Genomic DNA, 15,947 nt, shown 5'->3' with positions numbered 1-15,947 from the left:
TGCCTGCCCCACTCTTCCATCAGTACATCATCCCTTGGTACTTTACACCACTTCACTGTCACAAGAAAAATGACAAAGGAAAAAATAATTGCAAAGACCGAGGCTCGAGTCCACATAATAGAATGGACTTCACAACCCCGAGATCGAAGGCTGGGAAAGCAGTAGAGGAGCAAACCCCCAAATACTTCTCTTCCTTCCTCACTCATACAAATCATTTCCCGACTCCCCATGGGGGCCAAAAGGAGTCACGGGTGCAAGCCAGGTGTTTGCCTGAAAACGTCTTTTAACACAACTCTGCACCAGTCTTACCTGTTGAAGCCCAAGCGAAGAAGGCCATGTTTGCTTTCTAGCCAAAACCAACTGAATCACAAAACAAAATATTTAGATTTATAATGTCATTACGCTTCTGTGCCTATAAATCTCTGAGGAGGAGAGAAGCGGAGAACAGATACATAGGGCTATTGTAACAGGAGTAACCATCAGGAAAGAACCTGGACTCCTGGGATATAAACCTGCCATGGAATATTAAAACTGATTTACAGTTTCAGTTTGGCCTTACAGCTGTGCACAGGGTGGAAAAAATGGAAGAATTGTCTTCTGCAAGAATGGTTTTACAAATATTTGTCTTTATGAGTCCTGGAAGGACATTATTTTGTCACATGCTTACCTCCATAAGGAATATGGTTTATGCTGCGTAATCAGTATGATATTTCAAATACCGGGAATTGTTCCCTCCTACCCCTTTTTATATTAATACTGATTCCTTGTGTGAGATAAGACGTGTGTTGCCTTCCAAACTTCAAAAGCATGAGTGATTTGCATTTTCTTAACACACTGAAAGCTTTTTCTCTGCACTTAAAATAGTTCAGACTGATGAACTGATTTTCTCCAAAAAGGTAAAAAAGCGATCATCAGAGAAAATACAGAAGAGGTCATTATTAGCAGTAATTCTTCATGCACACTCTAAATTGCTAAAACTAGTGGTTTGTAACTGGAAGTCTATGAACAGTATTCAAACCGAGCAATTTTAAGGGTAGCAGCTACCATTCTGCCGTTGAAATGATGCCTTACAGTAAATAGGTGCAGCATGCCCTTCACTTGAGCGTCCACACCACCAATCTCCCACTAGAAAACCTGCGTTTGTTGAAGGAAAACAAACTACTCTGTATGTAACAACAAAAACAAAGAGGCTACCAGAGGCGCACGAAACCCCAAGTGCAAACTCCCTTCAGACGGCAGCCCTTGCGAGACAGCCCAGCAAACCGGGCACTGTTAAAAAAAAAAATGGAGAAATCTCCCCAACTTAATACACTAAAAGCACATTGAGGGCTGTTTTCAGCTGTGCTACCCCGGGGTGCCCCCCATCCCTTCTCTCAGCTGGCACGCAGCGCTAGGGGAGCCGGCTGCTCGCCTCTCACCTCTCCCCCCACCCCGTCCGAGGGTCCCACTCACCAATCCACCCAGAAGCAAACCCTTGGACCTTGCCGCATTTAGTTTCTCAGGAAATTAAGTCTGAAGCACACTTTCCTTTGCCTTAAAGGGAGTGCGTATTCCTGACACATCAGCAGGCAGGGAGCCCAGAGGTTGCTACAGAGCATTTATTTATACTCATCTGGAATTTCCTGAGACAGTCCCAGCCCGGCAGCCAGCCCAGCACAGCGCCAGTGGTTTCCCTCACCGCACTTCAGATGCTGCACGACCAAGGCTCTGGCTCCCCAAGGGTTAAAATGCATGAATTGGGCAGCAGGCCAAAAGGAACCATAGCAAATGACACACTAAAAAGATATTTTTTATTTTATTTTCTCTGATGAAGACAGATTTAATTCCCAAGAGGGAATTAGAAATTCAGGTGACTTCTCTTCCACCCACTCTCCCTTCCTCCCCAAGCCCTTCACCCCCACCTTCCTCATTTCTCGCTCCCACGTGTGGACTGAGAGCACAGAAAGGTTCATTGATATAATTTGGGCAGAACAATTACCTCTGTTGTAAGTACCACTGCCTGCAATTCTGCCTGTGTTACATTCAATCCTGTTTTGTTTACTCTTCTCAAATGCAACTTACAATTTAAGGGATAAAAATAAAAACTTTTTGCATCAAGTTACAGACACAAACAGTTTTCTTTTTTTCTGAAACACAGCCAAAATACATGAGATGTCTTTCATGCTAGTACAAGCACTTTCGAAATGAGGCACAAATATATTTGATTTTTCCATATGAAATTTCCTTGTTTCCACATAACACCAGGTATTAACTCGAGTAAAGACAACTGAGATTCCAGATGCAAAAAATGTCGCCTTTCAGTGTCATAAAGAGACTCTCAAAGGCCTCAGCTCCATCTCTCTTCACTTCTGCTTACAATAAGAGTTGCTGCAGTATAGCCAAACAGGGATTGCAAAAGTAAACGGGAAAGGGGAGAGGCTAATTTAAGAAGGGTAACGGTCCTAAGACTTCACAGGACTAAAGGAAAAGAGTTTTATTACCATGCTGCCTTCCATCCAGATTCCCAAGAACACTTAAAACGAAAGAAAAAAAAAGAGGCATGAATTGCTGAAATAATTTCCAAGATCATTGCAGATTGGAAGAGCCTGCTTCAAACAGAAGTGGGATCCTGTGCTGAAACAACAGGAGAGAGGTCCAAGTCCTCCACAGTGCCTTCAGCTAAAATGGCAGAGACTTCCAATAAAAGGGTTTCCTGAACATGTTTAGTGGCTTCAGTGGTATTTAATAAGAAACAAAGTAATATTTAATACTTACAGGCATCAGCTTTTGGACTATAAACTAGGTCCTGCCCTCTAGGTAATTTTACATTTATTTCCTTGAACTACAAGTCATTGATGCATACAGGATAAAACGTGAGCTCCCAAAAAAGTCCGAAGAAGGTCTGTAGATGTAGCCCAACTTCTTACATCTATGGACCATGAAGGTGCTAAATTTTAAGTGAACTTGGTTGGGTTTGGTCTCTGCTTTAACCACCCTGTCGATCATGTAGTGTCCAGCCCAGCCTAAACCACGGCACAAAAAAAAGCAACACCACTTTGGGAACAGCTTCTAACCATGCTTTGAAATTTCTCCTAGAAGACAGAAAAACTCTAGGGCAGCTGAAACCCGACCCACGCTTTCTGTTCAGGGAAACAAAAGCAAAAATTCAGCCTTTGAAACACTGCCCAGAGCCTGCAACCACCACTTTGCACTCGCTGCCCTTCAAGCCCCATCTTTTGACCTGCAGAGCAAGTGACCAGCTGGGTGAGGACAAGCACTATGAAGCAGCACTGGGTGTTACTGGTTGGCATCTCTAGCTCCACTCCATCAGCAAGTTCTTCACACCAGGGAGGGAAGAATATGAAAATACCCATCTAGTTTTCTGCTGTGAAAAACCCCATGACATCGGGGATGAAGTATGAGAATAGAAGGCATGGCCAAAACGTCCTTCTCAAGAGTTTGGATTCTGCTCAGAGAAAAAAAAAAAATTCTCTAACATTATATGATTTCATTTTTCTAAAAAAAGACAGCATAATATCCTGTTTAGAGAAGAACAAATTTTAGCAGCTGTCTCCACATGCTTCATCTGTTTATCATTACACTGTGGTTTCAAGGGCTTGACATCTGAACGAGCCCTGCATCAAGTCACGCACCTTCAGCAGACTCTCCTCAAAGCTTGATCAACTCAGCCGGCTGAAAAAGACCTGCCACAATAACACATAACATGTATCAGCACTTCATCCCTTGTCCAGCAAGTCAAATATGGAGGCACATGTCTGCGTTGGCACCAGTAAAACCTAAAGGCAAAGTGCACACGCGTATTTATTCTTTTGGCCTTTGAGACCATTATGGTGCCAAATAAACTCATTCAGCTACTGTTTACAGTAGAAACAAAACTGAGGTCAGAGTACAGCTCCCCAGTGACCAAAAAACCTGACTTGGTCTGCAGCAGAGCCAATGTAAGATTTGGTGTATGGGCAGCCATCCAGCTGGTAAATTCTTATCTAAAGAGCAGGTTATTTCACACCCCTTTTGAAAACAAAAGGCAGAGAGGGCACAATGGATCTGTGAAAGGCAATGGATGAAAGGCGGCTCTTTCAAACACTTGCCTCTAACAGACCATTTCCTCAGGGCTCTCCTTGGAAAGAATGACATAATCTGCCGGACTACAACCATCCGGTCCAGGGGAGCTCGGTGCTTGGCCTGACCCACCACTGTCAGGTTTATGTTCCTGTGCTGAAGAACACAGCTGTTGCATTTGGTGAAGGCTGGATATGGGGTTCTTCTTGGTTTTACTTTGGTGGATTTTGTTTTGGGAGAGAGGGGTGGCATTGCTGTGGGTTTGGTTTTATCCTTTACAGCCTTTCAGGATTTGGCAGCTGGTTTCCATAGAACGATTTAAAACCAGGTCAAACGTGAGATTGATTTGGCCTACCCACCTTCTCTTCCGTAGCAGATGCCTCTGGAAGGGCGTAAGAAGAAAGCAAATGTACAGCAATATTTCTCCTCTTGGCTTCCAGAAACCTGTGACCCAGAGACTTCCTGGGCCAGGAGTGGTCCAGGATGCATTTTAAGTCACAGTGTCAAATGTTTATTCTCAGGATAGCTGGCAGGTATTCAATAACTGGGTTCAAAATGTCAGACTGCAGCTGATGTGAGAGTACTGTAAGAAGATCTACTGGTCAAGTGCTTGGAGATACAGTTATGGATGATCAATCTGACCCAATGACTACGTAACACTCAAAACCTCCGTGTGAGAGACCGCACGCTACAGTTAGGTCCCTCACTAGTTATCACCTACCCACAGAGAGGACGCAACTGAAAAAAGGACCCTGTATCATCGTTAAGTGTTCACCTGGTTTAGCATCACGCAGAATGAACTTCAACTACTTGGTATTTTGTATGTCATGAGGCACGTCATGATTCTCTACTGTTCTCCCAACACGAATGCTTGGAAAAGCTTATGATAAGAAGTCCCTTCAAGACCATTCAAGCATTCAAATTTGGTGAAATTATTTTTTTTCCTTCTACTTCTTTTTTTTTTTTTTTTTTTGTGCAGACTGTCAGGCATACTTGCTTGTTTCTATACAAGCGTTAGAACCACGCGAGCTAGCTACTAGGCATGCAGCTCCCAGTAGGGCTTTATGGGCCAACTTTGCTTTCCCATTTTGCAGAGATGAAAAGTGAACAACAGTGAACATGAACACAAGAGAAAGGAAGAATCCATGGCTCTAAAAGAAAAATCCGGCAATACATGTACAGCCTTCTTAGGCCACAGACAAGGATGCAAAGTGAACTTTTGCCTGTTGGGAGCTCAGGTAGAGGTGTCAGTCTAGTGACTGTCTCCCAGTGTATTTGAAAAAAGCAGACTGACCCCTTTGGGGTCAGGTGGTGGATCCTGCCAGCACGGAAGACATCCCATGTCCCTCAGTCATCACCCCCCACTTCCCCAGCTGAGCAGAGGCAGGGGGTGCAGGAGGGAACTCAAAGTTTTGCCAGGGAGACCATACAGGCTACGGTTTTAGGCATCTCTTTCGCACTTGGATCAAGATGCTGCAATCAGACACCATGGATTTCTAGTAAAACTTACTAATCCAGAAATACTGCGCTTCTAGCCATGACGTACTTAGTATGCAAAAGGCTGAGGCAAGGAAAAATGCCACACAAACCGAGGAAAAAACCAAGTGCCACGCATAACTAATCGGACCCATGGGCAAGACTATGCACGTCCGTTATTAATGTGCCGTGTAACTGATAAACAGCGTGTGCAGTACATCACGCAGCAGCAGGATTGGAGAAGGATGGTGACGCTGGAGTGGAGCAGGAGATGCTACTCTCAGTTTCACACAGAGATGTCTCTCCTACTGCTACTCTCTTGGCTGTACCTGGTGTCTTGTCCCACAGGGACACGAACTGAGATGGTCTATCTGAGCCATGCACGTGCTTGCAGAGTTGTAGCCTTACAACTTTTCTCTGTGAAGGGAGAGGGAAGAAATTTTCCTAGAATTGTCGACAATGTCTTTCCCACAGCCCTGAAGACAGGTTGTGAGGAAGCTTCTGAGCGTACAAGGTAGAATGGAGGGTGGAGGAGGGCTGGACATCAGGGCTGAGCTGCAGGCTGTGCTCCCTGGGGACTGCAGCTGGGGAGAAGCCCCTGCATGTCCTCAGGGAGAGCTGGGGTGAGACCAAGCACTGGAGAAAGGTGCCAAAGAGCAATACCAGGGAACGAAAAGGAAAGGACGAGCACACTGGATGCCAGACATGCTGTCTGAGGGCAGAGGAAGGGAACAGGACTGTAACTAATGATGGCAAGGGAGAATGGTGAAAGTTTAAAGGGCGATGCAGTGGATGCACAGCCTTGTGAGCCCATTCAAGTGCTGGCAAGCTTAAAAGCTATGTAACCACCATCTGTCTTCACACAGAAAATCAGAGGACAAGAGCAGAGGAGAATGATTCTAAAATACACTTTCTTTTTAACCTTTTAACTTAAGACATGGCAAAACACATACAACATTTAAGAATCACAACTTCTGCTGGAGGGAGGGGGAAGAGAAGGAAAAAGGGCTTAGTCATGGACTTCTTGAAGTGAAAACACTGTTGATCACAGAATTGTCTAGGTTAGAAGGGACCTTTCAGATCACCGAGTCCAACTATGTAATCCTGTAAAACATGGCTGCTCTGATCTTGTCTTTGTGCTTCTGTCATATGAAAACATCAGTCCACTTTTTCAACCACAATCATGCATTTTATTGTACTTTCTTGCACTGTACTTTCTTCTTTTTTTTTTTTTTTTTGAAAACTGCACCCTTTAGATTTATTGAGCAGTGTATATGAAGTGTTAAAACTTGACCTGTTTGCTAGGATTAGACCTGAAATTCCAGTAATAGCAGCTCAGTTGCACAAGTGTTTTCTTTTCATTATTAGATCTTCTGCAACCCATGCGATCGTGCTGCAGGCAGAGGGGTTGGTTGTGTGAACAGAGGGTAGGGAAGGGGCTAGGCATACATCAACAAACATGCCCCCCAGCACTAAGAGACAACTCCAGACCAGTGATGTCTGGTTTACATGGGGAGAACAATCTGTTCCCAATTATCAGTTAATTTGATCCTCACCCTCATCTGACCAAACCTTCAAATCCAGCTATTAAAAACAGGTTCCACCCCCTCCCTCCATCCCTCCCTCTCCTACTTTCAAACAAATACGGAAGGGCAATACAGAAATATCACAGACAGATCCTGAATGTTGAAGGAAAGCAACATATTGTTATGAAGAAAACCATACAGGAATATATTAATAAAAAAAAAGAGCAGACAATTACATAAAACACTCATTACAGTGTGAGATAACTAGGGAGGAGAAATTGAGCAAGAAGAAGGGATGGGCTGTGAGAGGGGGTAAGGGTCACATTACCTACTTCTACAGGGAAGAAGGCTTTGCAGGTGGGGAAGGGTGGACCAAAAGCATGAAAGAATGTGATAGGATCTCACACTCACCTACCTCTCCGAGCGTCTGAGCACTTAGTTTTGTCAAAGTCTGTTTGAAAAGTCAGGTGAAGAAAAATCTCAGGAGGCAGTACCCAACGCTGACTAAGTACATACTATGAAAAGTTTTAAAGAGTTAGAGAGACTGAGTAAGGAGAGAGCCCTGTTTGGACCCGGTTGATCTGCTAACGCCCAGACACTGCAAGCTGCAACACGCATCCCATGGCAGAGGTCAACCATCACTTTTAGCCAATATGGTAAATGCGATTTCCAGATTAAATCAGAAGACGGAATGGGAGAAAGAAAGGGGAGGATGGCCACAAGCACACTTCTGTCCCAAAGCTGGTCACACAGGGACATCCTGGCAGGAATCTGTACTTTGCCACCCAGGGGAGTCATGTTTCCAGAGGAAGGAAATGGAGATACAGCAGCAATGCCAATGTGGGCAGCCCAAGCACTCCCTCACTCCTAAAACTGCTGTAACAACATGATACGTGAAAGACTGCCGTTCTGTCATCTCTAATCCAAACCCTTACAAATCACATGAAAGGGGGGGAGGAGAGAGGCAGCCATTACAAGAACCTTCCCGAGGACTTCTGCTCCGGTAGTAACCTTTCTGCAAGGAACATGTCTAAATGCAGGCACTCAGTGCTCCCGAACAGAAGACAACCAGCTGTAATCAAGCTATTTCCATCCAAGCCATTTCCCTGGGGGACTGGATCCTTTTGAAGGCAACGAAATCCCCTCCCTTCCCACAGGGAGGAGATTCATCCACATTATTCATAAACTGCTTTCCGCGGGACAATCTGGGAAGGGAGTGAGGAATACTGTAACATAGCTTTGGGGAAAAATACACTCTTTTAGGTTAAATGGCCACAGGAAGCTTTTCTGAGTTGTGTATCTTGAGAGTGGAGAGAAGGAAGAAGTTGCAGAGAGAATAATTTTTCAAGTCTGGAAAAAGTTTGTTCTTGGAGTTTTTCCCTGTGACACATGACTGCCCTGCTACGGGTGCCTGCCCCTTGCTCAGCCCCACGGGCTGCTCCTCCACACAGGCACCTCTCACCAGATCAGTGCAAAGCAGTCATTTCCATCACAAGAGCCTTGCAAGGCCTTTTCTCACTGTTAATCGCCACCAGGTCAGTGAGGTTGCAGGGTACCATAAACAGCAAGGCATGCCTGTTTAGTCCCTAGAGCATTATTAAATTTAAAATACAAGATCAACACTCTTAGCTGCCTCTGAAGGTGCAGAGGGTATGTATTTCCACAGGGAGCAGCAGCAGGCCACATGAGAAGGTCGAGGTGCTGCCCATACAGGTGCATCTGAACAGCTCAGACAAGGAAAGCGTTCCTTACTCCATGAGCAAGCCTGTGTCAAGAGGAATGAATACAGTCCTCTGTCTAGGTGAGACGTGAGAAGCGTCCAGGCAGTTGCAGAAGATAATCCAGAACAAAACACAACGGCAATAATCTCTGAACAAAAGACAGACCAATTAAATCTGTTCCGTTTCTCACACTGCTTTGCCTTCTGCAAAGCATCTGCATCTTATATGGCTCTGTGTTTTGGGCCATCTCTTTCCCACAACATCCAATTTCCATTTCTAAGGACTGGGCTATCTGGGCCAGACTGCTATGTCCTCAACTCCTAATGACACTGTATTTACTGCATCCTTTTTAAGTCTTTCCTACCCCTTCCCCTTTCCAGCAGATTCCAAAATCAGGCCTGAAGGGCAACAAATCCTATGTAAAAGAAGCTGCATGATCCCTGATCCTCTGCAGTCTGATAAAGTCCTCTAGGTTGGAGAAATGCAAGTCGATGTGTTCTCAAGCTTTCTGTTGCAGTGGCAAATGGACCCTTGGATTACAGGTATCAACTAGCAATTGCAGGAGAAAGAAGTATTAATTCAAGGAGAAAGCTGGCATTGGCTGTGAGATCATGTGCTCCATCTCCAGCCATCTGTCCTTAAGGCAGATCTGGCATCAGTGAGCGTACTACACCATACTGATGGAAAGTTTGATATGCCTTATGATAGAGCTGATGAGAAATCACTGGAGGCTCACTCACCCTTCACCCCACAGATTTCAGGGTCCCACCCTAGCTTGTTTTTAAATACTGGGCACCACCAGAGTGACTCATGAGATCACTCGTGGGTGAGGCAGGAGCAGGATCCCAGTGACAGCCCTGCATGCCATATGCCCATCCAGAAAGCACAAGACTACATGGCAATTCAGCAGGCTCTCCCGATGGCCAGTCTCCCACCAGCTGCCAAAATGCACCTTTGGCGTACACCTGTCCCCATTAACCGCTAGTTATCGGATGCAGGCTCAGAGCAGGCAGCATGGTAGGGGAGGCAAGCCCAGGCTTAAATAGCCTCTCATCACCCTGACTCAACCAAATTACCGTTGCTTGCATGGCTGATTCGATAAAAACACCAACTCGCCTGAACCCTGGTCATTTGCATCTGCTAAGCTAAGCAAACTCAGCGCACTTAAGGCCCCTAAGCTCAGAGCTCAGGGTGTCAGTAGGACCACAAGGACACCACGGTGACACCTACCCTGCAGGAAGGCAGGGGAGAGTGGCTGTCAGCTGGGCTCTTGTGGCAAGCACCCGAAATACTCAGGGATAAAGGCTCTATCGGACTGACTGCTACCTAGCAATCAAACACTTGCAATTGTTGACTTCATGTCTGTAAGTTCCCATTTATTGTCAGAGGGTCTGTAATGAAAACTGTTGGATATTCTACTAAAATTAGTAATGGTGGTAATGTTCTGGTGCACAGCACTTTGTGATTAGACTACACTTCAGATCATTACGCTGGAAATCATGCAGAACTCCATGCATATTGTCTAAGATTATATGCACCAGGAAAATCAAATCATAGGAGAGACTCTAACTCAAATAATCTAGTAACTGAAAGGAAAGAGTCTCTACAAATGTTTGGTAAGAGTTGTTACAAATCCATGCAGAGGATGTGTATGATAAAAACATTTGCTCTAAGCAAACGTGTGTTCTATTAATTGACTTCAATGAAAAGGGTTAATAAGTCAACAGGGGTTTTCATAATACTTTACAACAGTTGCTTAAGCATTTATATACCAGCAGATGGAAAACACATTTATTAAACATTTGGCCTTTGAGTCACGCTTACGTTAATATCGCAAGCAATAGCCTTTTGTAAAAAAAGAAGCATGGCCAGCAGGTTGAGGGAGGTGATTCTGCCCCTCTATTCTGTTCTGGTGAGACTCCACCTGGAGTACCGCGTCCAGCCCTGGAGCCCCAAACATAAGGAGAACATGGACCTGTTAGAGCAGCTCCAGAGGAGGGCCACAGAAATGATCAGAAGGCTGGAGCACCTCTCCGTTGAAGACAGGCTGCAAGAATTGGGGTTGTTCAGCCTGGAGAAGAGAAGGCTCCTGGAAGACCTTATAGCAGCCCTCCAGTACTTAAAGGGGGCCTACAGGAAAGATGGGGAGGGACTATTTGTCAGGAAGTGTAGTGATAGGACATGGGGTAATGGTTTTAAACTGAAAGAGGGCAGATTTACATCAGATATTAGGAAAAAATTCTTCACTGTGAGGGTGGTGAGACACTGGAACAGGTTGCCCAGAGAAGCTGTGGATGCCCCGTTCTGGGAAGTGTTCAAGGCCAGGTTGGATGGGGCTTTGAGCAACCTGGTCTAGTGGGAGGTGTCCCTGCCCATGGTAGCGGGGGCGGAACTAGATGATCATCCAGGTCCCTTCCAGCTCCAACCATTCTATGATTGTAATGGCCTAATTTTCCAACTAACTTGTGCATAGTTACAACTTAGGAATCAAGAAAACTGCCCCGATACAAAGAAAATCTAATTAGAGGCCCATGGGGCACTGCAGAGTAAGTTTGCATATATAAAATAACCAGAGGGACACCAGGCTGCTGCAGGGCAACCAGTGCTCCAACACGGTTTTTATCTGCCACCAAACCACCTGGGGTCTCAGAGTCCCTGGTGCAGGCGCTCTGGAGAGTGGAGGCGGATGCCCGTATCTGCTGGGGTGACATCTCCCCATCCCCAGGAGGCTGAAAGCCAAAGGACTTAACGAGGAGCACAGACACCTGATGCCTGCAGGCTGGCTATTACTGCTGCAGTTCCTTGCTTTACAAGTGCAAAGACACCAACAGTGAAAAAGATGGTGCGTTGCTACGATGCCACTGCTTTAAGAACTGTGTAGGAATCTGAAGGAGGTAAAGCATATAGCTGAGTTAAACACACAGGGAAATCGTTCAAATGAATCTGTGTAAGATGTAGCTTGTAGAAGTACATTAAAAGTGGGATGGGAACGCGTGGGAACACAAATCCTTGTAACAAGAGTGAGGGGGAAAGCGCAGACAGAAGGGAGAAAAGAGAAAGGGTCAGGGAAATCTCAGGCATCAGATACAGAAAACAAGATGCATTTGCTTCACGCCAAAGTAAAGAAAGAGTTTGTGCAACAGCCTTGCTATACTGACCCCTGCAGCCCGTCCTGCTCAGGAAAACTGGAAAAGCTTTTCTTCCGTTAAAACGCTTTTTTTTATGGCCCTGTTAAAGAGATAACTGACGATTCTGTGGTCTCTGGATACAGAGCATGAGGTGCTTCGGGAAGTCAAATAAAACAGATGTTTTCATTGTGGTTAGAAACAAGTACAGTTTTTAATCCTTTATCTTTTTTAATCTGTCTCCTATGTTTGTTTTGCTGTTTCCTTGTTTTCTACATCTGAATAAAGGGAATTGGACTGGAATTTCACACCATTCAGTGCCTTTCACAACATGTGTTTTGAAAACAAAGTTTCAGCTAATCAGGTATTAGTGAAAGGAATGAAAATCCAGCCAGAAGTATTTCCAAACTGCCTGTTAAGTTTTAGACTGGCATGCACTGTGCTTTTTGTAGCTAACTGAAAGACCTTTCTACAGATATCAGATATCAATACAGAAATGTTTGCAGAACCTCATTAAATAAGTTGATTTATGCATCAGTTCTAGCAAGCACAGAAGCTAACAATTACTGGAAGTTTCACCCAGAGGTTAATGAAGACACTAATACTATTTCGAGAAACAATCACCTCTTCTTTTTTTTTTTTCTTGTACTATGCAAAGAGAAATTAACTTGTATCATGCACCAAAACAAGTCCAGCCTCCCAATAGCTCCCCACAGACGCAGGGTATTCCCCAGCTCCTGCTGCAGCTCCTTGGACCAAGTGCATGACACACTCTGGACTTCCACTGCTCTCCTTAAGCCTGCGGAGCTTACTGGACTGAGCAGTAAGCTCACCTGCCACCAGAGCAGACTCGAAACAGCAAACAGTTGTGACTACCCACGACCCAACCGATGAAATAAACCAAATTTTTCCACAAGCACAAATTCATCTATCACTAGCGCTAGAGAGACTTCAGCTATTTTCTGAGCAGATGGCACAACTTTGACAGAGCTTAGTCCAAAATCAGTACCAAGTCTCTAAACCAACTTCCAAAATGCAGACAGGTGAACAAATAAGCTTGCAGCTCCCAGAAATACAGTTCACCACAAGACCTCTGTGCATGAAACTGCAAACAGTGTGATAAAACTTTGCCAGCAGCAAACAAAACTATTTACAAACAGCACTGAAGTCTAAATCATAGACTCTTTCATTTATTCGCTACATTTAAAGTTCACATCTTTACCGACCTATGCAAGAGGCAGAGAAATTTATGATAGGTGGTTTCATGATAAAGTCATCGCTTGCTTTGTAGCTTATCTCACATACACACTCACTGAAAATATTTACAGCAAATGTACTTCCCATAAACATCCTTAAAAAAATAATCTCTATACAAATGCAAACTAGTTTGATCCTTTCCTGGAAACAAGTTCCAAATTCAGGCATTCCTCTACAGATTTTATCTGCAACAGCAATAGTCCATACAGGCTCGCATGCTGAAAAATTTGACCGAAATGGCACATAGGCATAATCATTTAACAGTGCAAGTACTCACATTCTCGAGTTAACCAAAGCAAACCACTGCTCCTTAGTCACCTCGTACTTGAATGCAGCTGAACATGTGGTCAAACTTGCCAAAATATTCAAGTAACATAAATGCAGCTTAGTAGTCCATAACAAGTCTTTCTAGTTCTTTTTCCTGTTGCTGATTGATTCAGAGGGTGCAGAAAACACCACCCCTAAAGTTTGTCTTTCCACTCTTAGAGCTCCATGCAATTAAGAAACTTGCTTCAATACCTCCAACGCCCAAATCAGTTCCTACTCATCCAAAGGCATTCTCTCCCAGGCAGCGCAGCAGGATAACAAATCACAGCCCAATACTCTGTCCATTATGAACTGCTGAGGATTTGGAGACACGGGCGTACATAGCTGCATGTTAGAACGCCGGCCTCAAGGGTTTGCAAAGCCAACAAGTCCTGACAGTCTCTGCAAAATGTTGTCCAATTTAGTTTTGAATTAAATACTTGCAATTCATTATAGTGTCTTTCTACAAATAAGGGAACAAACAGCGTCTACCCTGCAAGAAGCGTTCTTTGCATAACAATCCTGAAACTAAAACCTCGTCTTGCATTAACACACCCCCAGTAAACGTATAAGCATTTAGCTTCTTTTAGACTTACATGTCAGCTTATCATCTTTTCCAATAGATAATTCTACAACGGGGTGGGGGATTAATAAACCTATCAGTAACAGTCCATGCGCAATTTTTCTTTCCTTGTAAGCAGAGGGAATTGTTCTGCATGACTTAAGTTAAAAGCGTATTACTAAAAGAAGTGAAGTTAAGTGAGGGGTTTAGGTGGTAAACAGTCACAGTTAAGTCACAGAGCAGAGGTTTTGAAGTTTGCCTTCTCAAAAGGATTAAAATAGGTTACAAAAGGATATCGTTTCTTTCTTAGAGAATATACTTTTAATTGTATTAAAGGGGGGGGGGGAGAAAATATCGTTTTTCAGCAGTCTCAGGATTTAACAACATCGGTAAATTTAGCCTTAAATCTTAAATCAACATGTAAAAGTAACTCCAATGTTTTCATGTAATTTCCACTAGCCTTTAAAAAAAGACTTCTTCTTTTGCCTAAATTGCAGATAACGACACTCCGTATTTCTAATTTCCTGCACACAAAATGCTTTAATCCCTTTCACTAATTAGAACAATTCTACAGTGAGCACAGTGAGTAATTCAGGATTTGTTTCCATACCAGAGCATACTTTCAAAGCAGGTTGGTGCTAAAATCCACCAGATAAGCCAATTCTCAATATGTGTGTGTCGTGATCTAGCGAATAGCTTTTGAGCACAAGTGCCTGAGCCTCAGGGGAAAAAAAAGCTGTAATTTCTATTTACATGCATAACAAAAAATATATTTAATGTTCCTTCCCAGGGTATTCAAAGTGCTCCCAGCCACCCCAGCCTTCATTGATAAACCCATTTCCCTTCATACCTACATTAGGAGGTCTCAAAAACGCACCCACAAGCTGCTGCCACGCACTTGAAAATTTCCATATAATCCCACTGTAGCAGCCTCAACTGTGGTGGGCTAAAGCTATGTTTGTGCAGTGATCACTGCAGGAGAACAGGAAAATATTGACACAATCGCAGGAGGAATGCTGCTCCTGTGCTGTTATCAATCATTCTGCAATCTCTGCCCTCTCCTGACCCGTCAGCCCTCCAGCAACCTTTGAACAAGCCACGAAATCTATGTTGAAGAGTGTCACCCAACCAAAACAGACACATCAGGAGCTTCTTAAAATAACTAAAAAGTGAAATGAACCGAACACCTCCTCTTGATGTTGCTTGAGAAATGCTTTTATGTTTTGCTGAGAAGCAAGAAACAAAAATCAGCCTGACCAGGAAGGGCTGGGGATTCGATGTGTAATCTCACAAATTAATTACAGACACAGGGTAACAACCACATGACTTTTTTGCAGCAAACCCCTAGGCCTCTCCGAGTCTGGTGTAAGCCAGCCTAGGTCCTTGCAAGAAGAGAGCACTGCGTGCTAAATGACTGAGTGCCAGCCCATACATCTTTGCAAACAGCTTTCCACACTTTAAATATTTAAAAGATTATTGGGGGGGGGGGGGGAAAAACAGATCTACCAGAAAATTCGTTTTCAGTATTTAGGTTTAGCTGCTGCTACTTCTCTTTTCTGCTACTTTCACAATTTAAGGAAAAAGTTTAAAAAAAATAAAATTAATAATCCAAAGGGAGGGAAAGTATTCCCGATTAGTTACCTGTAGCACTGCTGTTAGTATTTGCTGGGTAGGCCATGTTTGCTCAGTGACACATCCAGAGCTAGGCTGTTAGGTGTCATGCAAATGCCATGCATCAAGTCCAACCAGACATGCAACCTGAAACAGACAAGAAAAAAAGCAGTTAAAAACCTACAGTTTTCAGAAGTTAGGTACATTAGGCAGTTCACATTTCTGAGTGTTTACGGTCTCATCTTCAGTGCTAATTTCACTGTAGCAGTAAATATATTCCTCTTAATCAGCATCCTAGCTATCA

At 44.0% G+C, this 15,947-nt stretch overlaps 1 protein-coding gene across 1 annotated transcript in view; it reads right to left on the bottom strand.

The window, feature by feature from the left end:
* Window positions 1-15,710, bottom strand: part of KANK1 (KN motif and ankyrin repeat domains 1) — a 53,135-nt gene extending 37,425 nt beyond the window's left edge. Inside the window, exon 1 of the mRNA XM_009884272.1 lies at window positions 15,674-15,710. Coding sequence (XP_009882574.1) covers window positions 15,674-15,710 — 37 coding nt within the window. The remainder of the gene's footprint in view (window positions 1-15,673) is intronic.
* Window positions 15,711-15,947: the final 237 nt, after the last annotated feature.

This window comes from Charadrius vociferus, unplaced genomic scaffold (genome assembly GCF_000708025.1).
Source record: "Charadrius vociferus isolate BGI_N301 unplaced genomic scaffold, ASM70802v2 scaffold183, whole genome shotgun sequence".
NCBI classification, from domain to species: domain Eukaryota; kingdom Metazoa; phylum Chordata; class Aves; order Charadriiformes; family Charadriidae; genus Charadrius; species Charadrius vociferus.
This window is presented reverse-complemented; position numbering and strand designations above follow the sequence as displayed.